Below are 17,210 nucleotides of genomic sequence, written 5' to 3'. Positions count from 1 at the left end.
CTTATTTTAAAATAAAAACCATCTAGCAAACTCATTCTCCAAGATTTCATCCTTCAAAAGCAAGATGGCATCATTCATATGTAAGGGATCAGTATCAGCAGGTTTGAAGAAACCCACATGTTTTCAGAAGTACACAAATAAAATCCTGGTGGCACAATAAATGGAGACACTAAAACAGTCCAGTTAAGGCAGGGAAAGGCAGATTCTGGGTGGAATCAAGAACAGGAGTTCTCTATGCTACAACATTTTGTCGCAGCTACCAATTTTTTCTTTTGGTCAGGCATAACCCACAGTAAAAGGCCAGAGCTGCAATGTCCAACAAAGGTAGGAAGGTGGCGCTGTGGAGCATACAAAACAGAGAGCTTGATTGGGGACATTCTGAAGAACCCAACCTGCTGTACTTATTGGCATGGGAATCAAGCACAGCCAAGCAACATTTTAAAAGTGAAGCTTTAGCACATCCTTGATAAGTGTGGCTCAGCAAAGCAGGTTTCCTACAGGTCCTCCTCTTTGTCCTCCACTGCTTCATCTATCATCATTACTTCCCACCTTCCCCCACAACTCACAACATCCATGTTTAGGCAATCAAATCTTGGCTCTGATGAACTGAAATGTGCGTGAGCTTCAGGCACCTGCACACAGGCACTTTGCGCAACTGAGCGAAACAAGCAAGATCGTTGCTGTTAACCGTACCTTCCCATTCCAACCAAATTGTGACACTGTGGTTGAAAGTTGGCTTCTGCATCCTGGCTTGCTTGGAAGCCGTTAACTTTGGTTCCTTAGTTTGGTCACAATGGGGAAGCGATGGCTAACTGTGACTTCCTGGCTTGTTCACTCGTGCGGAAGGAGAACAAAACAGCTCCACGCAGGCAAATATGGGGAGCCTAGGAAGCTGTCTTCTACAGAGTCAGAACCAATGGTCCATCTCGGTTAAGTCTTGCCTAGATGGATGGGAAGCAGCTCTCCAGGATTTCAGACAGGGCTTTCTCCCAGCCCTACCTGCAGATGGATGAAGATGGAACCCAGGACTTTCTACATGTAAAGAAGATGCTCTACCCTTGAGTCAACTTACTTCCTCCAAAAGGCCTGAAGCTCAAGCCCAGAGGCTGTCTCGCCAGAGTTGTGCATGCTCTAGTTATCTCCCACTTGGACTACTGCAATGCGCTCTACGTGGGGCTACCTTTGAAGGTGACTCAGAAACTACAACTAATCCAGAATGCAGCAGCTAGACTCGTGACTGGGAGTGGCCACTGGGACCATATAACACCAGTCCTGAAAGACCTACATTGGCTCCCAGTACGTTTCCAAGCACAAGTCAAAGTGTTGGTGCTGACCTTGAGAGACCTCAACGGCCTCAGCCCAGTAGACCTGAAGGAGCGTCTCTGCCCCCATGACTGAGATCCAGCACCGAGGTCCTTCTGGTGGATCCTTCACTGCGAGAAGTGAGGTTACAGGGAACCAGGAAGAAGGCCTTCTCGGTAGTGGTGCCCGCCCTGTGGAACGCCCTCCCACCAGATGTCAAAGAGAAAAATAACTACCAAACTTTTAGAAGACATCTGAAGGCAGGCCTGTTTAGGGAAGTTTTTAATGTTTGATCGCTTTATTATTATTATTATTATTATTATTATTATTATTATTATTATTCTGTTGGGAGCCACCCAGAGTGGCTGGGGAAACCCAGCCAGATGGGCGGGGTATAAATAATAAATTATTATTATTATTATTATTATTATTATTATTATTATTATTATTAGTAAGCATCACTCAGCCTCATTCTCAGCCAGTGCACATTGTGATGGCCACAGCTGCTTCCATCCCAGGCACATGGCACCCAGGACCAAGACACCAGTGTGCAATGCACCACGAGCAACAGATGCACTAACCAGGTTTGGATACTTGGACCAGCAAGTCGCTGTTTAACTCAGCAACATGCCACCTTCCTTGCGCCAAACCCCCAAGTTGATTGTTTTCCAGACACTGCACTGTTTCAAAGCCAGGGCAATGCAATGCAAGATACTTCTCTATCAAGAACAATCTGAAGAGAGGTTTGTAAGGGGGGGGGGAGAAATAGAGTGAGAGAGAGAGAAATCTTTTGATCTCAAGCATGCTGCTGTTTTCTTGGAAATCTTGGAGCTATTTCTGGGTCAGCCTTGTTGCTACTTTTAGCCATTCCCAGGGCCAAGGCAGCAAGAGGAGTTCAGCTCGCCCTGGAGATGTTGAGACTGGGAAAGGAATGCACCAACTGGACTCGCTTCATCCGCCCTGCCAGGATATGGCCCCGGGGATCAAAAGGACAGCACTTCAGAGACTTTGAAGTAGAAGTAGGGAAAGGGGGAGGAAGTCCATAGGCACGAACAGTACAAATCCCCAAGCAGCTATGAAGCTAGGTGTGTTAGACCTTTGAACTCAAGATGTTACTGAACCATCATCCCTGGTCATTGGCCATGTTTGCTAGAGCTGATGGGAGCTGTCTAGTTCAGCCACACTGGGAGGGTCAAAGGTTCACCATACCTGTCCTAGGCAAACATCCGAGCAAGGCGTTTTAGGAACTGGGAAAGGAGGCAGTCTCTCCAGAAGGTCCAGAGACATGCTGGCCTTCTCTCGTTCATGTAAGCATGAAATCACAGCTTCCAGGCCAAGATGGGACTTGTGCTGCAAACAAGGGCAGGCTTTCCGCATCTCACTATAGTAGGGTGAACTATTCATACATTACTCAAGAAGTACTAACAAGAAGATGTGTGAAATGCCTAGTTTCCTCCCCACAACCACCATCCAAGCGCTTCCTCCATGAAGCCTCTCTCCCCAATGGCACAGATGTTTGCATAGCTTATCAGAGAACACCTGAGTTAATGCTTACAGGAACAAGGCCACGGTGATGGGAAAGCAGGTGATGGGAAGTTCACTCTATTAGGCATTGGTGGCTCCACCTAGAAGCTAGCTGGGGCACATCAGATCCAAGCCTACAGAATTGCAGAGTTGGAAGGGACCACGAGGGTCATCCAAGCCAATCCTCTGCGATGCATGGGGCTCAAACCCACGACCGTGAGATTAAGCATTTCACGCTCTACTGACTGAGCTAACATGTTCCAACACCTTAAGTAGAAAGCAAAAGGAGGCGATAGCAAGCAAAGTATGGGTGCTGAGGCCCAGCTGCCCATGGATGAAGTGCGCCAATACCAGACTGAGGTTGAAAGTCAAAGAGGAAAGTCAAAGAGAAAGCTGCCTTATACTGAACCAGGCCACTGGTCCATCTACCTCAGCCTTTCTCAACCCGTGGGTCCCCAGATGTTGTTGAACCACAACTCCCATCACCCCTAGCTAGCAAGGCCAGAGCACAGGGATGATGGGTGTTGTAGTCCAACAACATCTGGGGATCCACAGGTTGGGAACTGCTGATCTAGCTCATTATTGTCTACACCACTGGTCGGCAACCTAATGCCCATGGGCCACAAGCTGCCCCCAAACCGAGCCACCTGCTCGGCTAGTCCCCGTGTGCTGCGCTAAACAGGCGCAGAGTGGCATGGGGACAATATACGATATATGATTCAATATCTTTATTGTCATTGTCCCATGCAGAACAATGAAATTGAAATTGACTCGATTCCGCGGTGCTGGAAATCGCATCTGCACATGCACAGGTACCAAAAATCGTGTCTGCATGGACACAGATGCGGGAAATGGCAGGTGGCCGTGCAATCTGGCCCACGGAAGGATCTCCGCTGTAGTGAACCAGCCCAGGCGAAGTAAACCTTGCCGACCCCTGGTCTACACTGACTGGCAGCTGTGTAGTTTCAGGCAGGAGACACCTGGAGGTGTCATGTGTCAAACCTGGGGCCTTCTGCCTGCAGAATAGATGCTATGGATCTCTGTGCCTGAGATCCTAAGGCACAGATGGGCTGCCTGTGGTCCACAGGCAGCTCACATAGGCCTCCAGTGCCTGCCACTATGGGTGCCCAAGCCTGAGATCCTAAGGCACAGATGGGCTGCCTGTGGTCCACAGGCAGCTCACATAGGCCTCCAGTGCCTGCCACTATGGGTGCCCAAGCTGTCTCCACACACACTCTGGTTGCATTTTGTTGCCTGGTGCTGTGGCTATTCCCTTGCAGTTGCACAGGTAGAGGCAACCCTGCCAGTCAGAGCAGGCAAGCCTGGACAAATGGCAGCTTAACTATGGACAAAACGGACAGAATTCTGCGGATAAATAGCAGCTGGCTATGGTATTTCTTTAGCCACAAAGCTGTTGGGCAACTCACCTTGACCTTCACCTAACCAGCCTTACAGGGTCATGGTGAGGACAGAATTGAAGCAAGATAGGAGTCCTTAGGAAGTGTGTGTGTGTGTGTGTGTGTGTGTGTGTGTACACAGACACACACACATTAAAGAACAACACATGACCTTGTGAGGTAGGAAGGAAAGACGGAATTGGCTTCAGAGGGGGAAAGTCAACCTCTTATGTAGCCTGACTGTTGCATTTATTTTTGGATGTTATGTTTGGCACTCCAGCGTTGGCACAGGAATGCGTTTCCAGGGGACGGACATTGTTGAGAGCGAGAGCACCACGCAACGGGGCCACTCCACCTCTTGGGTTATAATCCATTTAAGTGCAGCCACTTCCTGGTGCTTTGTTTTTTTAAAAAAAAGAACAAAAGCATTCAACTTCACTGATTAAGCAATGGCCCAGACCCCCTAACGGTCATTTTACTTTCTGTTTTCTCTTCTCTGCACTTGGGATAGCATTGCAAAATTTCAACCGTTTCCTTTAGGCACTCTGAACATGGGACTGGTGCAATAATACACTTCCTTTTGGTGTGTGCTTCTCATTCTGTGGAACTTGACACACCTACTTACCTTTTTGCCAAACTTTCCAGGCATTTTCTAAGCTTTAAAGCTCTGTGTCCAAGCACTCCTCTCCTCCTCCTCCTCCTCCTCCTCTTCTTGTTGCCATTTGTTCTGCTTCAGCTTTAAAGAGCAGGTTTTTGCAGGGGGTGGTGGTGGAAGCACTTGGACACAGAGCTTTAAATTGAGGACCTCTGCCTGAAAAGTGTGGAACAAAAGGTAAGGGCACATTATCCTAAGGGTCTGTCAGGGTGTAAATACTCCATGAACCAGTCTTCTCCTTGTATTGCTCTACGAAGCACAGGCACATCACTGGTGCTATATAAACAAAAAATACTATTAAGAACGGCCTTTATTCTTTGCACACTGTGCCAGTAACTCCTAGCTTGGGAGTGTAGTCAAATGAAAGTGAAGGAAGGCAAACAGGCTGAAGTTGAGCCCAGACAAGACCGGGGTGATGTTGGGGAGGGGGGCAGCGTTAGACATCACTGGTTGCCAGCTTGTTTCTGGCTCCAATTCAATTCGCTTTAGTGTTTAAAGCCCCAGATTTCCAAAAGTCTGCTTTCTTCCCTAAATAGCCTCTGGAGTTGAGATCAGAGACAGGCCCTCTTAGTAATTCCACCACCCTCAGAAGTTATGGGTGGTGATGGTTCAGGAGAGGGCTTTCTCTGTGGCAGCCCCTAAGCTAAAAATTCCCTCCTGAACAAAGGTGTATATAGCACCATTATTATTTAGCTTTTGCCCCATATACATACAGTGGTACCTCGAGTTACATACGCTTCAGGTTACATACGCTTCAGGTTACAGACTCCGCTAACCCAGAAATAGTACCTTGGGTTAAGAACTTTGCTTCAGGATGAGAACAGAAATCGTGCTCCGGCAGTGCGGCGGCAGCAGGAGGCCCCATTAGCTAAAGTGGTGCTTCAGGTTAAGAACAGTTTCAGGTTAAGTACAGACCTCCAGAACGAATTAAGTACTTAACCGGAGGTACCACTACACACACACACACACACACACACAATCTAGGACCCAGGTGGCACCTTAAACCTGGGTTATGGTCACCACAATGGAATGTCTAGGTGCCTTTTTCCAATGAAGATGATGATGATGATGATGATTTTATTTCTATACCACTTTATGTCATTTATATTTTAAATAACAAATCTCAGCGCGGTTTACAACACCTTAAAACATCAAATAAAACAATCCAGAACAAAACAAATTCAAGTTTCATGGAAAATATTTCAAGTCCTTCTCTGACACTTTGCTTTCCCCAGTCCCCAGCATGGCATCTAGAGATCTCCAACCATTTACAATTGGACCCACCCCAGTTGCAAAATGTGCCTGGCTATTTTCTATCCCTGCCTCCACTAATACTCTGACATGCAGTGGCATAGCATGGGTTGCCAGTGCCTGGGACCATGTGGAGGGGAGGGAGGAAAAGGACGGAGTACACGTGTGCATTCAACTGCCTAATGGCATCCATAACAACCAGGAGATCGCAGCCGCAGCAATAAGAAAATAAGAGCTGTTCTGTTGTTTGGAGAGGTCAATTCTTGGTTTGCACGCAGAAGCCGTTTTCAAAGTGATGGAAGTGTGCAGCTGTATTGAGGCAGCACCAGGTGTTGAAATTTTGCACCCCTTAACAATTTTGCACTCAGGGCAACCACCCCTGTACCCCCACCACCATGCTATGCCACTGCTGATATGGTTGCAGGTCCTTCTTAGGCCAATACGTGTGACACATCTGCTCAACAGCTCACCCCAACTCCACAAATCTTACAGACTAACATCACAGAAATAAATACAAGATTTGGAGTTGTGAACCTCGCAGTTCCTCTGCCTTCTAAGTGCCAAGCTGACCCTCTAAGCCATCCTGAAGCCCCAACCCACAAAGCAGCAACTGCCCAGGTCTGCTTAGACAAAGACACACATACACACACACACATCCCTTAAGTGGATTTTCTGCCTCAAACAGACAAGGCAGAGATTTGCTCAGGCATACTTTAAGCTAGGATTTCTCAAGAGCGGATAAAGAGAAGGATTTGCCTGTCTGGGCAACGGCTGGATTCCACAGCTATAAAGCAGGGAAGGGAAGAGGCAGTGTACTGAGGAGGGTTCAGGATCCATCCTTCACCTTACTTACTCCCATCCTGAACAGAGGCCCATTGAGCAACCCCAAGGCAAAATGAAGCCTCAACATCCACACACACAAGGAGAGAAGCACACACATGAGCTGGCTAGCCTGGCAGTATCTCCCAAAGGGCTAATACACAAATTATGCACAAAACCGCAAGAGGTGGATATACAAGAGTCAATCTGAGTTGTGTACACACTTTATGGCACATTTGAGGCACACACACACACAGAATGCTAGGCACTGTTGATTGCTAAGGTTGACCAGGAGAGATAAACTACAATTCTTTGAGGGGAAAAGAATGTGCTTCAAAGGTACAGCATGTATGCAGCCTAAAATTAGCTTTCATTGTGGCTAAATGTCTAATATGCTTCAATACTGGAAGGAGAGGTCCGCTCCTCCCACCCCACAGTCACACAATGGATGGGCAGCTTATGAGAAGGTGATCTTCCATAAGCACAAGGAAGATGGGGATTTCTCCGCTGTGTGAACTCCATGTACAGAAGAAGAGAAGAAGAAGAGTTTGGATTTGATATCCCACCTTTCACTCCCTTTAAGGAGTCTCAAAGCGGCTAACATTCTCCTTTCCCTTCCTCCCCCACAACAAACACTCTGTGAGGTGAGTGGGGCTGAGAGACTTCAGCAGCTGCATGTGGAGGAGCGGAGACGCGAACCCGGTTCCCCAGATTACGTGACTACCACTCTTAACGACTACACCACACTGGCTCTCAATTTGCTTGTACGTCTGAGCACTGGGTGGGTCTGGGACCACCAGCTCTTCTGCCACCCAACCCTCCCCCCTTAAATGTACGTATAGAATGTAATGTTTTGATTTATTGTGGTTTGTTTTGTATTGTTTGACTGTTCTTGGATTTGCATCTTTTTGGAAAATTCAATATAAAAAACTATTTTTTAAAAAAACTAAGTTTTGGACACACAACCCTGCATGCAAATAATAATAAAAATACTAACATTGTGTGCATGAGTATTATTTTCCTTAGAAGCTGCCAACATGCCCATCTTCAGCTGGGGGCTGCTCTCGTCCATTCAGTTCTCCCTCCAGCACCTTCTGAAATCCAAATCCCTCCTGCTCTCCAGCTAACTCCCCTTCTCCCTACTACAGACTTTTTTTAGTGGCGCTTTCCAAGCAGTTTGCCTTACCTGCCCAGAGCAGAGACATTCTCCATGGCGCCTCCTTGCTTGCCGGACTCAGCTGCTGAAGGCTGCCGTTGTGTCGGCAAGCAACGGCAAGTATACAAGCTCCGAATCAGGAAGCTGGCAACTTTTAAAAAGGAGCATTCCTGGCAGGTCAACCTCAAGACCCGCAGCCTTTGGGTGATCTCCTTAAGCTGCTCACCGGCAGACAGAAGAATGCCCTCTCCAACATGTGCAAGGCAGGGCACTGACAGCAGGGTGCCATGAGCTCAGGAACACGAAGCACCTGCTGGTCTATAGCTATCAGAGCCAGGGGAGCAAAGGGTGCCCTCCATATGTTTTGAGATCCAATACCCATCTTCACGGGACACGGGTGGCGCTGTGGTTTAAACCACAGAGCCTAGGGCTTGCCGATCAGAAGGTCGGCGCTTCGAATCCCCGCAACGGGGTGAGCTCTTTGCTCGGTCCCTGCTCCTGCTAACCTAGCAGTTCAAAAGCACGTCAAAGTGCAAGTAGATAAATAGGTACCGCTCCGGCAGGAAGGTAAACGGCGTTTCCGTGGGCTGCTCTAGTCCTGCTGGCCACATGACCCAGAAGCTGTCTGTGGACAAACGCTGGCTCCCTCGGCCATTAAAGCGAGATGAGCACCGCAACCCCAGAGTCGTCCACGACTGGACCTAACGGTCAGGGGTACCTTTACCTATCTTCACAGACCATTAAAAGCCCTAAACGGCCGGTATACTTGAAGGAGCATCTCCACCACCAGCGTTCAGCCCAGACACTGAGGTCCAGCTCCAAGGGTCTTCTGGCAGTTCCCTCATTGCAAGAAGTGAAACTGCAGGGAGCCAGGCAGAGGGCCTTCTTGGCAGTGGCACCCGCTCCGTGCAGCGCCCTCCCAGCAGATGTCAAAGAGTTAAACAACTATATAACTTTTCATAAACATCTGAAGACAGTCCTGTATAATGAAGTTTTTAATGTTTGATATTTTGGGTGGCTTCCAACACATATAAAGTTTCAAAATTTAATAAAATTATTTATAAATGTATAAATTAAAATATAAGTTTTAAAATAGAAAATAAAACCAGCTATCTTAAAACACTTATACTTACTAAAATCATATGTTAAAATTGCATGTCGGGATAGACTTGCTGGAAGAAAAAGGGTTTTAGCAGGCACTGAACACAATACAGTGAAAACGTTTGCCTAATATAAATGGGCAGGGAGTTCCATAGTGTAGGTGTTTGCACACTAAAGGTTCACTCCTTGCAAGCGTGAAATGAACATTAGGCGGCACCTATGAAAGTGGCAGTGAGACAGATCCCACGCTTGTTCCAAAGTGCTGATCATCCTGCCAGCCAAGAACCTCCTGCGAAAGTTGCTTCCAAAGCCATGCACATCTAACACGTGTCAATCTGAGCACAGTGTGCTGTAAAGAGGTGTACGCGTCAGGCTATATAGGGCAAATATCAAGTATAACTTCTATCAGGCTTAAATCCAGATGGCTGCCAACAATCCGGCACCTTGGCACGCTAGAGAGAAAAGCAAAGAGCCTTAATCTGATCACCAGGCAATCTGATTAAGGCAGTGGGCAGAGATGGAGAGACACGCCTTGTTCCTGTACCAATATGACAATTTGATATGTACATCTGAACAAAGAATCCATTGAGATCTCCCTGGTGGAAAAGGTTAGCATGGATAATGAACCGTAAGAGTAAAAGCACACATTGCGTTTATGCAGCATTTTCCATGACAGCTCAAACGGCCTCATGTCCAGTTTCTCAGGAATCCATTAACAACGTTTGTCCGCAGACAGTTTTTCCGGATCATGTGGCCAGCATGACTAAGCCACTTCTGGCGAAACCAGAGCAGCGCATGGAAACACCGTTCACCTTCCCGCAAGAGTGGTACCTATTTATCTATTTGCACTTTGACGTGCTTTCGAACTGCTAGGTTGGCAGGAGCTGGGATGGAGCAACGGGAGCTCACCCCATCATGGGGATTCGAAATGCCGACCTTCCGATCGGCAAGCCCTAGGCCCAGTGGTTTAGACCACAGCGCCTCCCATGTCCTGTAGGACTAGGGAGACTTGGGTTCAAATCCCTGCTCAGCTGGCAGTGGGGAGAATATCATCATTTCTCTAGCCAACCTATGCCATAAAGATAAAAAAAGGGAGAACCACAACCTGAGTTCCTCAAAGGAAGGCTGGAGGTAGAGTAACAATACACCAACAACAAAAGGTGCCCCCATGTCAGACCACCAGTCACTGCCCTATAGCAGCCCTCCCTAGCCCCCCCGTCCCATGGCCTCGGCCCAGTATACCTGAAGGAGTGTCTCCACCCCAATTGTTCAGCTCTGAGGTCCAGCTCCAAGGGCCTTCTGGCGGTTCCCTCACTGCGAGAAGCCAAGTTACAGGGAACCAGGCAGAGGGCCTTCTCGGTAGTGGCACCCTCCCTGTGGAATGCCCTCCCATCAAATGTCAAAGAAATGAACAACTATCTGACTTTTAGAAGACATCCGAAGGCAGCCCTGTTTAGGGAAGTTTTTGATGTCTAATGTTTTATTGTATTTTTAATATTTTGTTGGAAGCCGCCCAGATGGGTGGGGTATAAATAATAAATTATTATTATTATTATTATTATTACTCCTAACCTGCAAGAATTCAAACAATCCTTGAAAGTGCCATACCACTGGCCGCCACACCACAAGTCATATTCTACAACAGTTCTTCAAAGGGCCAGCCCTACCATTAAGCAAAGTGACAACAGATGATGAGCATTGGGGAAAAGAGATTAGGTGCTGGATAACAGATCTGTGGGCCAATGGCGGATTGCCATGCACCCTCTATCGAAGCCAGCCAGTTGCTGTCACATATGGCGAAGGATGCCGTTGCATCCCCAGCACTGAAGGAAGACGCTTTGCTTTCTTCTCCTTAAAATCTAAAGCCTATTCATTGCACTGAACGTTTTCCTGGCTCCTTATATTTTTAGAAACGGTTAAACAAGAACAAGACTCCATTCACTTTGGATGGTCCTGAGGTAAGTCCACAGGACACAGAAGATTCATTTCTCCCTTCCCAGGCAGGAAGCCAGTGAAGAGGGAGGGAGTCAATGCTGGATCTCTAGCCAAGTAAAATCAGCACACAGATTGCCTGGGTTTGGGGCGGTATCCTCATCCAGCAGCTCCCACTGAATCTCTTTTGGGTACTTCCATTTAGCCAAATTTAGCCAAGGAATAGCCCAACCCAAGGCCACCTTTTAAAATTTAAAAAACCCTGGCAGAAATGACTGGCAGAATCCGTGACCAGGAAGAAGAGTCAGTGGAAGAAGATTGGAAGAAATTTAAAGACTACTTGCAGAAATACTGTAAAATTAAGGAATGTTAAAATGATGTCGGATGGAAAATAAGTGGTATCGGTAAAAAGATTATCAAGAATATGTAAATATGAATTGATAATGGTTATAAACATATGGTTATAATAGGTTAAGATACTGAGTAAAGATAAATGACAGAGGGTAAGGATTTGCTGAATTAATTATCTGAACTGGAATACAAAAAGGGAGGCGTGAGGAGGTCAGGAAACTAGTAAATGAAGTATAAGATATGAAATTATTGATTTTTTTCTCTTTTCTTTTTTTTCTTTTCGTTAACTGTTTTCTATTTTGTATTTTTCATGTGTTCTGTTTTTGTATTTTTGTAGTTTTTTTCCCTTCCTTTTTTAAGGTTATTTTTTGTTCTTATTTGTTAAGTCTAAACTTTGAAACTGTTTAATGTTTGTAAAATCTCAATAAATATTATTTTTTAAAAAAATTTAAAAACCCTAGAAACAACAGCACAAAACCTTACGCATTCAAAAACAACACCACAAAGCAGAGAGAGCCTTGACCTTTTGCTATCCCTCACCACAAGCCCATGCTGGCTGGGGCTGATGAAATCCAGCAACATATGGAGGGCCAAAAGCCACTCATTTCTATCCTAAAAGCTACTTTAAGGCTGCCTCATTCTGAGCTATCTGAATACTTACACAAGCAAGTCTTTAATGTGGCCTTGGATGCACAGGAAACCACTTTTTGATCAAACTGCAAATCCATCTGCCAGCTTTTGCCCTCATTTCAAATTCCAAGCGCTTTTCTAAAAGCACTTATTTGTATTACTTTTTTAAATTGTACATGCTGTAATCAACAACATTGTGTGTGTGTGCATGTGTGTACACACACACACACGGTATGGAGTACAGCATGGACTTGCCCTTTAGTACCTTTTCAATGTGACACTTTGCCACAGTCCATCACCTTTTGCAGCAAAACTCGATTCTCTATGCTGGCAACCCTTTGCTTTATTCTTCCAGATGGCCCATTGCTAGCTTCCTGCCGAGATGCTTCACCGTACGAACTTTGCCCAGTCATGCCATGCATTTATCATCCAGGACCACTTCTTCTCACACAAACACCAGGAGGATATTTCCGTTGTCAGGCCCAGTGTTGTTGTTTTTTTAAATTAACCGCTTGGAGGAGGGCATGGGGAGGATGCTTAGCAAATTAGCCTAGGAGGGGACAGGTAACACTGTACAAGCTATGATCAAAGTTTAAAACCCTCTTGACAGGCTGGGGCACCAGGCTGAAAAAAACCAATGTGTGATATTCTTTTTTTATGTTTTACAAATGTAATTCCTGCGTTGATTTTGCCTCTGTCTTCTCCCAAAAGGAGAGCAATGCCCAACCTGCCGATAACATAATAAATGACGTAAGGAGGGAGCCGCAGCCCAAGATAGGAAAGGAGGTGGTATGGGAACACCTGGCTTCTATAAATTAAATCAAATCTCCAGGGTCTGATGAGCTGCACCCAAGGGTACTAAAGCAGCTTGCGAATATAAGCTCAGCGCCTCTGCCTATGATCTTGGAGAATTCTTGGAGAACAGGGGAGGTTCTACAGACTGGAGGTGGGCAAATGTTGTCCCCATCTTCAAAAGGGGGGGATAAGACCCAGGAAACTACCAACCAGTGAACTTGACATTAATAGGGACAAATATAAGATTCTGCATTTAGGCAGGAAGAATATAAGATGGGGGACACCTGGCTTGCTAGTAGTACAGTGGTACCTCCGGTTGCAGAGATAGTAATTATAATAATAATTTATTATTTATACCCTGCCCATCTGGCTGGGCTTCCCCAGCCACTCTGGGCGGCTTCCAAAAAAATATTAAAATACTGTAATACATCAAACATTAAAAGCTTCCCTAAACAGGGCTGCCTTCAGATGTCTTCTAAAAGTCTGGTAGTTGTTGTTCTCTTTGACATCTGGTGGGAGAGCGTTCCACAGGGGTGGGATCCGTTCTGGTGTTCCAGCCAGATCCCGAGGTTTTCGCAACCGGAGAGACCGCTTCCGCGCATGCGGCAAAAACCCAGAAATATACTTCCAGGTTGCCGCTTACGTATCCTGAAGTTTATATAACCGGAGGGATACGTAAGCGGAGGTACGACTGTACATGTGAAAGGGTTTTAGTGGATCAGCCCGGACACTGAGATCCAGCACCGAGGGCCTTCTGGCGGTTCCCTCATTGCGAGAAGTAAGGTTACAGGGAACCAGGCAGAGGGCCTTCTCGGTAGTGGTGCCTGCCCTGTGGAACGCCCTCCCAGCAGATGTCAAAGCAATAAACAACTATTTTACTTTTAAAAGTCATCTGAAGGCAGCCCTCTTTAGGGAAGTTTTTAATGTTTGATGCTGTACTGTTTTTAATATTCAGTTGGAAGCCGCCCAGAGTGACTGGGGAAACCCAGCCAGATGGGCGGGGTATAAATAATAAATTATTATTATATTATTATAACATGAGTCAACAGTGTGATAAAGCAGCAAAAAAAGCTAATGCTATTCTAGGCTGCATCAAGAGAAGTCTAGTATCCAGATCAAGGGAAGTAATAGTACCATCCCTCATCCTGCAATACTTTTGATCATCTTGGTTGTCTTCCTCTGCACACATTCCAGCTTGTCAACGTCCTTCTTAAATACTGTGTCCAGTTCTGGGCAGGACAATTTAAGAAGGACGTTGACAAGCTGGAATGTGTGCAGAGGAGGGCAACCAAGATGATCAAAAGTGTTGCAGGATGAGGGATGCAGTTTGGCCTAATTGTAAGTGGAAAGGATCTAGTAACTTTTTATTGGGTTTTATAAACAAGGATCATAGGAATAATAAATCAACACTGAAGCCTCACATCAGCTGTACATAACAAAAAGAGCATAATAAATTTTCAGCAATATCTACAACATATGGTGCATTATTAGTGGTCAATGTATAGGTTCTTGGTTTGTCATTTGATTTAAACAAAGGGGAAACAGGATAGAACAGAATTAACAGATAATATTCAAAATTGCACAGCTAAATGCCCAGTAGCATAGCTAAATGCCCTTGTGATTATGCTTAGATTAAGTATGAGCAATAGTCACTTTTCCTCTTATGTTACTAATGAAACAATATACAGGCAACTCCCATTTTGCACACGTTCAAAGAATGCACGACCGTGCATGCAGACATCATCGCAACCAGAAGTGGAAGGGAAAGGGGGCGGGGCGAGGGCTTAAGAGGGCGGAGTGGGTTTATATGCGTGTGGGTCAGGAACTCAACTCCCGTGCAAAACGGTCATTGCCTGTAAAGTGTTGGTGTATTGATGAACGTGGAAGCGGGGTTCAAATATAATAATTTATGTTTAAATTTAAATTTAGATCAACCAGGCTGAATCAAATGCGGGAGGCGGAGGGTTGTTCATTTTTTGGAGTACTGGCATATGTTATGCAATTAAATCGCTCAGGGGTAAAGCCATCTTTCTTGATCTGTTCACGTGTCAACCACACTTTATTTGTTAATCTCTCCAGGAGGGCTGTTTCCCAAACTGTTTTGTGTCAGTTGTGGATTGTTGTGCCAGAAAGGCATTTCCAGTACAGTATCTGGTTATGCTGGGTCTTGTCATTTGTAATAAATGGCTTATTAATTCTTTATTGTGTGAATCCAGATTGTTGTCTAGAAATATATTTAATAAAGCTAATTCTGGTTAGACTTCCAGTTGTTGTTCTTGTTATTTTATTAATTTCTTTTGTATTCCAGAAAGGCTGTCCAGGTGGTCTTAGTTGATTCCAAGCTGAACATAAGCCAGAAGTACTATTTTAGACAGCATTCTAGCCACTAGAGGCAGCCTCAGAGCCACCCAGAACAACACAAAGTAATACAATATATAATAAAAAAATGCAAAACAATTACAATAATGACTCGCTCCTTCTTTGCTTTGAGAGCATCCCTGTGACCTCTGTGCTCAAATTTCCCATTTTGCCAAGCAAAGCTGGTTTTCATTTTCAAAAACTGGCAAAAACATTTCACCACGCACAAAACCCTGTAACACTAAGACAGTAGCAATTTAATGCCATCAGCCCCCCAAACGCAACCCGAAATCAAGGGTGATGTGGTTACATAAACACATCAGAGGCATACCAAGGCTTAAAACTAAGGCCGATATATTTTCCCCGTTTTTAGAACACCACGTTCATCCTGATTAGGAGGCCAACAGCTGTTGGCCTCATTCCGCAAAAGGCTGCCGGCTGACTGGCTGAGCCCTCGAAATATGCCCATCCTCATCGCTGCATCTTGCCCGCAAGAATTTTAGAACCGATTCACAGATGGCCCCCTCCCACAGGGAGATGAAGATGCACAACTCACTTCCCAAATCTGAAGGACCACCTGCTCCCGCAGGAACCTACCCGTATCTTAAGTTGGGTATTAGGGGCTGTGATCTAGGTCGGCTCAGAGGTTTGGACCAGGAGTGTTAGCTAGCAGGGAGATGGCTTTCCTTGTGGCAATGTCCACTTGTGGAAATTCCCTTTCCACAGCAAGCCTCCTGGCGCCCGCTTTACGAGCATTTAGGACCCGGGTTTTAAAAAACCCAGTTACCCACAGACAGTGCTATTTTTCTAGAAAAAAAGAGGTGCCAGAACTCACCATGAACACCTCCCTTTCCTTCTCATAATGGCAATGGCACCCACCTGAGAGGGGCCGGAACTAAGTTCTGGGGAGTTCTGAATGAAAAAAAACCCTGCCCACAAATTCAGTGGTATTAGGATTACGTTGCTAGTGGGGAGTTTTGGTGACCGTTTCTCATTTGCAGGTGGAAGATGAGCACTCATGCATGGCTGTTATCTTCGAGGGGGGGGCATTCAGGGATGGAGAACCAGTGGCCCTCCAGATTCCCATCAGCCCCAGGGTCAAGTCTGAGGGGAGTTTTAGTCCAGCTGCATCTGAACAACCACGGCCTAGGCAGACTTTTGGGGTGGATCAAGTAGGGCAGCAGTTAAGGTTGTAATGAATTTAGTTTTTAATAATATATTTATTTATATACCCCCTGACGGGACTCAAGACAGCTGATAAGAACCGGGGGAAACAAGCATTAATAAACAATTAAAAATTGAAAAAAATAAAATTATATACATATATAAAGCCTAAGAAAACCAAGAATTACGATACTGTAAAAACAGAACGGCACCAGCCAGTGTTAGTAACTCAAAAATACAATCTAATTGCCAAATGGCACCTTAAACCTGGGTTATGGTAGCCACAATGGAATGTCTAAGTGCCTTTTTCCCAACAATAATGTTGTTGTTGTTGTTGTTGTTGTTGTTGTTGTTGTTGTTGTTGTTGTTGTTGTTGTTGTGTTTTCATTTCTATACCACTTTATATTTTAAAGAACAGATCTCAAAGCAGTTTACAACACACTGAAACATCAAATAAAACCATCCAGAATAAATCAGAGTCAAGCTCCAAGGAAAATATTTCAGATCCTTCTCGAAAGGACATTTTGCTTTCCCCAGTCGCCAGCCTGGCATCCAGAGATCTCCACGTGGTCGCAGTTGGACCCTCGCCAGACACAAAGTGCGCCTGGCACCTGGCTATTTTCTATCGCTGAAAACCTCAGTCAGCATGGCCAACCGTCAGGGGTGAGGGGAGCTGCAGTCCAGCAACCACAGGTTAGGTAAAAGGGACCCCTGACCACTAGGTCCAGTCGCGGATGACTCTGGGGTTGCGGCACTCATCTCACTTTATTGGCCG

At 45.7% G+C, this 17,210-nt stretch overlaps 1 protein-coding gene across 7 annotated transcripts in view; it reads right to left on the bottom strand.

Moving 5' to 3' along the window:
* Window positions 1–17,210, bottom strand: part of GRAMD2A (GRAM domain containing 2A) — a gene marked incomplete at its 3' end in the record, with an annotated part of 70,033 nt that overhangs the window by 40,433 nt on the left and 12,390 nt on the right. The window contains exon 1 of one of the 7 annotated variants that reach the window (XM_083475921.1): window positions 8,135–8,346. The exons of the other annotated variants lie outside the window; for them this stretch is intronic. Within the exon in view, the coding sequence (XP_083332047.1) occupies window positions 8,135–8,160 (26 nt within the window). The 5' untranslated portion in view covers window positions 8,161–8,346. Of the gene's footprint in view, window positions 1–8,134; window positions 8,347–17,210 lie in introns of those variants that run through there. 7 annotated transcript variants of the gene reach the window in all.

This window comes from Podarcis liolepis (assembly GCF_965112155.1).
Source record: "Podarcis liolepis genome assembly, chromosome: 14".
Classification (NCBI taxonomy): Eukaryota; Metazoa; Chordata; class Lepidosauria; order Squamata; family Lacertidae; genus Podarcis; species Podarcis liolepis.
Note: the sequence above shows the minus strand (reverse complement) of the source record. Positions and strands in the feature narration are given on the sequence as shown.